Genomic DNA, 6,360 nt, shown 5'->3' with positions numbered 1-6,360 from the left:
GCATTTGGTGCTCAGGGCTTGAAACCAATATGCAAACTTTGTATTTGCACATTTCCATGGTGATTCAGCTCCCTTTCAAGGCAGCTGAAAATAAAGACAGGATAGGGTTTCTGAAATTAATGTGCTTATCCTCACCTTTGTTTTTGGGAGAAGGGGAAAAAAGTACCAAGAATCTATCAAAACTCTTAACTGTGGGTGTTAACTCTTCTATAGCTCCTTCATCTAAGAAGGTGAAGATGGGGAGACAGAACTGCAGCAATGAACCAGCACACAGTGACTAAAAGGTGAACAATCAGGACAGGGATTTTGTTAAAATGTACAGGAACTACTCCAAAGTACAGCAGTAATACATTTCAAAACCCAACACCTCTAATTTGAATGAAGGAAGGGCTTATTTGGAAGGGAACCATCCTTTGCTCTAAAGCAAATCAGCTTTAGCAGGCTTTTGCTTGTTAATTCACCTATTTATTTGCTCAGCTGACTTCCCTAAAAGGCTTGTCTAAGTGGGGGAAGGAAGACAGTCATCGATTAGAAAACACCCGTACCACACCTTGCATTTGAATAAAAGATTTATTATTTTCTTCTCAGGAAAAACAGGAAGTTAGGGAAACATACTACATTTTACAGCCCACATTAATTTGTAGTTGGTCCTAACCCTTCCTGGCACAGCTGTCAACAGCATTAGCTGTTTAACCAGAACCAAGGTGTTCACCCCCCAATAAAGTGTGCATGGACACTAGAGGATTGCATGTTTTTCCCTGAGAGAAGCGTAAGACAAGTTGCTGAGAGCCAGCTTTCCAAGCAGCCCCTCCCTTTCCATTTCAGAGGATTTGCTTGAACTATGCAAGCCAGTCAGCACTTAGAACACGTGCCTCCTCTCCCTAGAAAACCACCCACCCTTCCCTAAAGCACTTGGCTCCCTAAGCCCTGATAGCCCCCCTGACACAAAGTTTCAACTAAGACCCTCCTCTACATTTCAGCAGTCACACCTAGTAAATTGGGAAGTGGGTTCCCTAAACTCCTCCAATTTACATCTATGCGCTTATTTCCACAACTGGATATGGGGAGACAGGCCTTTTAGTCATCTTTACCAGATTTTAAGATTAATTAAAAACTACATAAAGTGCTTTTAGGTCCTTAGAGATAGACAGGACATAAATAAGTGGTTCATGATCAAGAACGATAAATACATAGGTAAAAATAGCTCTAGCTAGATGACCTTATGGCTCAATGATGGGCAGGCAGGGCAATCCTTCCCTATTACATTCTTAGTCATTTTATTCATGCCTATTTTCATCTGGAGTCCACAGACTGAAGGTCTTATTCTGCGAATGAAGCTTTCAAATGACCCTAGGTCTTCTATAGAAGCTTTCTTCAGTTGACCAGCAGTAGCTTTTACATAACTCTTTGAGGTTTAACACAGCCCATCTCTTTCTATAATTTTAAATGAGCATTTCTGAACGCAAAGGAACATAATTTGTCATCCCCTCCTCTGAAAAATTCCTAAAGGGACTTTTAAACCTTTCCCCCCAAAGATAGGATCAATCAACTGAAAAGGTACCAATCCAAGGAAAAGGGACTCCCACCACATGACTGTTATGGTCATGGCACCCACTGTACTACAACCTCCCAAGAATAAAATTCATTAAGGATGAAGGTCTCTGCTGGGGTGGGGGGTGGGGGTTACGTAGGGTTCATAGTGCCAAAAACTAAAAGGGCTAGTAAGAGTTCAGGGATGGTGGGGTAAGGATGTAAGAACTGAAATAACTATCTATAGAGGGAGAACAAGCAGCAAATATTTCAAGGAAGGACAGAAAATAAACAGTTAACTAAGTTCGATAAAATGTCAAGTCTGAAATCCAAAGAGATGCCAATGCAAAAATCTGAAACAAAGTGTGGGAATCATTAACAGAAATGAAACGTAAGTATTTGTTTTATTGATATACTAGGCTTAGACCTGTGTTTAACAAGCAAGCCTAATAATAGCACCATGGTTAGACTATAAGCCTGCTTTTCCAAGCCATCATTTTACAATTTATTAAGCAAACAAGGGATCAAGTATCTCTCATCCACTGATGTGATCTTTTTATATACATACTGTTAGTAAGTCCCATTTGGAACAGCTGAAAATTTTAGCAAAAGTTTTGAAGATGAGCTCATAAACTCAATTTAAATTTTACCAGTTAAATTAGGTCAAGTGGAAGGAACTCAATTGAGTAGCTACTCATCAGTCAGAGCCCATTATTTTGTAAGTTATCAGCCCACATGCACCCCCTGCCCAAAACTTAAACTCCACCTTGACTCAATTATTGAAAATCCACAAGTAAGGCCGTGAAAGGATGAATTCCCATTCCTCAGTTTCTCAATCCCAGGTTTAAAAAAATAAAAACAAAAACTAAGGACTACTTACCAACCAGATAGGAAAATTAAAGTCTGCATAGTTATGAATCAGAATTGTTCCATTACAACCAAGTTGTGTACAATTATACCAATTGGTTCTGTATACAATCTAGAAGACCAGAACAATTATTTAGAATAGAAAAGCTGTAAGAAAGATTCCTAACTACAGAAGTTCAAATGGGTATGCAAAAACTGATGTATTTTGAGACTCTTCATCCCTTTACATTTCAAAGAAATAGACTTTCTGTAAAAATATATACAATTTTTACAGACAAATACATTTACAAGATGTTTTTACCTTAAAAATTGAGGATATTCTCATATTTCCAACTGTAATTATTGAGCCTTAAGTCAAGTATTCTTGGCCATCACTAGGCTAATAAACTAAACCACTCAAACCAAGCCAAAGTAGAACAGATATAAAAGTCCTGAGCACTTGGACTTTCTATTCAAGAAGTATACCTGGGAAAGCTAATTACAGAGAAAAAGCTTCCCTTCACACTCTGTTGTACAGTACTGAGGCTTCTAGTCATAGTTCTATTACCTGTAGCTTAAATCCATTTGATACAGATCAATGCCATTGTTAGTGCTTCTCTTTTAACACTATAAGAAGTTAATGAATTCAGTGGACATATTTAATGGACTCTATGACTAGCCTGGCTACTGGCCACTCTCCTGTTCTGGACAAGGAAATTAAGTCTCTTCAACCCTACCATCTTCACTAAATCTAAAAGTTCTCCTCCATGGCCTCCCAAAGTTTGCCTGTTGCTGAACTAACTTGGCTTCTTTTAGACAGTGACTCTTCAAGGGGGACTACTTTTCTCATGTATTTATTCCTGTTAGCCATAATCCTCTTGCCACTTGCTGTTCTATGTTGCTAGAGTAGAACTCTTGGAGGTTACAGCCTGGACAGCTCAAAGTCCAACTTCATAAATACATTTGATTTCACAGCAGTCGTATGTGGTTTTGGTGCAGGTTGGTTAAAAGTCAATTATTGCACTTAAAAGGCTATCTTATTAGATATGCCAAACCAGCTCCTACTCCAGCAACACCTGCAAAAGCCAGCAGCACATTTCTGATGCCACCTTCTAGGTCCTCTACGTGGAAGAACTCCACAAACCCATCCTAGGAAACAAAAAAGAAAAGCACATTTTCAAGTATGGGTTTCCAATGGCTTAAAAACACTATTCATAAAGAAAAGATGAATTAAAAAATCTAAAGTTCCACCCCCCCTCAAAACATAAACCAATTATTATTTACCCAGGTTACAGAAGACACATTATTCAATTAAGGGGGGGAGGTTGCCACGCAGCGCTCAGCAATGTAATTTACTATCATCCTCAAGTGATTCTTATTTTTTCATAATTTGAATCTACTGAAAAGTATCCAGCTGAATTACAATACCAAAAGCAAAACACTCAACAACCGTAAACAGCCTACAGAAAACCGGATTTTTGATGCAACAATTCAAGACAGTCATACCACACTGTCTCTGTGAACCCACTACTTAAAACGTTAGGCAGAGATCCTAACTTGGAGCCTAAAACCTGAGTTGTGCATCATAAAAAGCTTTAGATAGCCCCAGACTTTCTCTATAAAATCCTTCATTCCATTTCCACTCCGAGACCCCTCTTCAACCTTAAAACAAACTTACCCAGCCTCTTTGTTTGACTAGCCAGTCTCGTTTTGTCCTTACAAGAACATCTGTGATGCTTTCTGCTAATGGTTCGATGCAGCTTTCTTGGTTTATACTCTTCAAGTGTTTGGCCACAAAGGCACCAAAAGAAATAAGAGTCACAATCCTGCCCCAGTTTGTTACTCCGTCACTGAAAACATGGACCATCACTCGAGACAAAGATTTGACATCGTATTCGTTTTTGATGTCCAGTTTCCGAAGCATGCCTGAGAGGAAGAAAAGCATTGCAGGTTCTCACGGCCTTTGTCTAAACCAGGGCATGATTTGTCTGCCCACCCACGGCGAGGGAAATCGCTATTTGGGGTCTATAGAACTCAGGCCCACCCCAGTTGAAAATTGACATCCCACCCTTTCCGGGCTTTGAACAGAGCTGCCATTTCCAAAAGAATTAGGACGGGCGGAAACAATGACTCACGGCCAGAAAATTCTGGTTTCAGAAATAGATTGCGAGTCGTTTCAACAGACTTGTTTTCGGTTTCCACCCACCAAAGGTCCTGGGACAGGTGAAACAAGGCAGTGCAGCCTCCACGACTTAACCCCCTTACCTTGGAAGGCCGTCTCGTGGTTGCGCTGTACCCCGTCCCCGACCCGTCGGAGGGTCTCTAACGCCTTCCGGCCGGCCGCCCCAGACCTGCCCAGTGGTTTCGCGTCCTTGGCGCCTGTTGCCTGCTCCCGAAGGTACCGAGAGATAATCTCCAGCGACTGCCGGTACAACTCGTCTTCCTCCTCCTCTGCTGGGGGTGGCGTCGAGGGCAGTGAGCCGTCCCTGCAAGGGCCACTGCTGGCCTCCCCGACCAACTCCAGCAAAGGCAGGACAGCCGGCCGCTTCCCCAGAGGTTCCGGCTCGTACCCGTCCAGCTCCTCTTCGGGCGACATGATGGCGTCGGCGGCTGGGCCTTCCATCTCTTCAGGCGGCGACGCGCGGCGGGTGGGCTCGAAGAACAGCAGCCTTGGGGGGGTCGCGGTGACGTCGGGGCCCTCGGCGCCAATGGGCGAGGGCCGCGCGACCCTCCGGGCGTCCGGCGCAAGAGTGGCCGGGGCACTCGCGCCTGCGCTTCCGCCAATCACCGCACCGGCCTCCCCTCCCCCTACCTCCCGCCGGGCCGTGGCCTCCTTCCCCGAAGCCAAAAGCCGCCCTCCCGAAGAGGAGGCCCCACCGCTGCCGGCCCCTAGGCCGGCCCCCCCACAGTAGAGGTTGAGTCCAATTACTGCGTTTCTTTTGAGGCCAAACATCGCAAGCTGCCGCTGCTGCCGCTGCCGCTGCCGCTGCCGCCTCCTGGGTGAGAAAAATGGGGGAAGGCCCTGATTCCTCAGTGTAAGGAAGCGGAAGTACGACTGTGAGAGGAGCTTCTATATCATGGTTTTAGGGCCAGTCCTATGGTGGCGTCAGCAAGTTTAAAAAAAAAAAGTGTAGTCCCATAAAAGGGGAAAGGGGCGGAAGCTTCCGGAGAATTGCGCACGGCACCTCACCGGCCGGTAGGGGTAGGGGCGGGGCTTAAGGGCTGGGCGGGGTCTTCCGGCGCTCGAGGGCAGCGCGGCCGGTTATGTAAGGGCGGCCCGGGCGCTTGGGCTGGTGGGTCCCAGTTCTTCCCAGGTGCTCAACTGGGCTTGCCAGTCGTTTTTTCGCTGCTTCCCAGAGTCCTGGTTTCGAGCCCCCGCTGTTGTATCTGTGGCAAAGGCTTTTTTTTTTTCGGTACCAAAGTCTTAACCCATTGAATCACGCAGAGACTGAGGAAAAGGGGCTGGGGCAGTTCTGGCGTGGCTGGGGAACAACGGTCTAGATAACACGGGTACTTAAGAGGGCACTGTTGGGGACCTGCAGTTATTTTGCACAACCTTTGCTCTCAGTCCAACAATATTTGGAAATAGGGACGCTCCAAGAACTGCCCTATGGATCATTTATATGTAAGTTGACTAAATGAAATTGTTTTGCCCTGGTAAGTTTTATTCGTGCCTCCCCAAGTTGCTTTCTCTCATGCCCCGTCTCTACTCCACAGTCTCTTGGTTATTTACGTGTAAGCCTTACCCTATTAGCACCTTTTCTGAGACTCCTGACACCTTTTATTTATTTATTATTTAATTTTTAAGATTATTTATTTATTTGACAGAGCGAGAGAGGGAACACAAGCAGGGGGAGTGGGTGAGGGAGAAGCAGGCGTCCAGCCGAGCGGGGAGCCCGATGCGGGGCTCGATCCCAGGACCCTGGGATCATGACCTGAGCCGAGGGCAGACGCTTAACGACTGAGCCACCCAGGCGCCCCGAT

The 6,360-nt window shown here is 45.2% G+C and overlaps 1 protein-coding gene across 2 annotated transcripts; it reads right to left on the bottom strand.

Moving 5' to 3' along the window:
- Positions 1-551: 551 nt before the first annotated feature.
- Positions 552-5,454, bottom strand: MCL1 (MCL1 apoptosis regulator, BCL2 family member). Of its 2 annotated transcripts, XM_025858295.2 has the most exons (3): positions 4,642-5,444; positions 4,055-4,302; positions 552-3,525 (listed from the first exon to the last, which is right to left on the bottom strand). In XM_025858295.2, exons 1-3 carry the CDS (start codon positions 5,327-5,329, stop codon positions 3,409-3,411), a joined length of 1,053 nt encoding a protein of 350 aa, XP_025714080.1. In that variant the 5' UTR covers positions 5,330-5,444; the 3' UTR covers positions 552-3,408. The 2 variants fall into 2 exon arrangements, with proteins under 2 accessions (XP_025714080.1, XP_073744483.1); XM_073888382.1 differs by lacking the exon at positions 4,055-4,302 and having other exon boundaries at positions 4,642-5,454.
- Between the last annotated feature and the right edge of the window lie 906 nt (positions 5,455-6,360).

Source organism: Callorhinus ursinus, unplaced genomic scaffold (genome assembly GCF_003265705.2).
Source record: "Callorhinus ursinus isolate GAN/ISIS: 27379988/994484 unplaced genomic scaffold, GSC_fseal_2.0 scaffold90, whole genome shotgun sequence".
NCBI lineage: Eukaryota > Metazoa > Chordata > Mammalia > Carnivora > Otariidae > Callorhinus > Callorhinus ursinus.
This window is presented reverse-complemented; position numbering and strand designations above follow the sequence as displayed.

Bases quoted from the DNA above. Each gene is read 5' to 3' on its own strand.
- MCL1 (XM_025858295.2), bottom strand. From the start codon at position 5,329: ATGTTTGGCCTCAAAAGAAACGCAGTAATTGGACTCAACCTCTACTGT. The intron at 4,303-4,641 runs GTAAGGGGGTTA...TCTTCCTCTCAG, and splicing joins CCACGAGACGGCCTTCCAAG to GCATGCTTCGGAAACTGGAC. The intron at 3,526-4,054 runs GTAAGTTTGTTT...TTTGTTTCCTAG, and splicing joins TAGTCAAACAAAGAGGCTGG to GATGGGTTTGTGGAGTTCTT.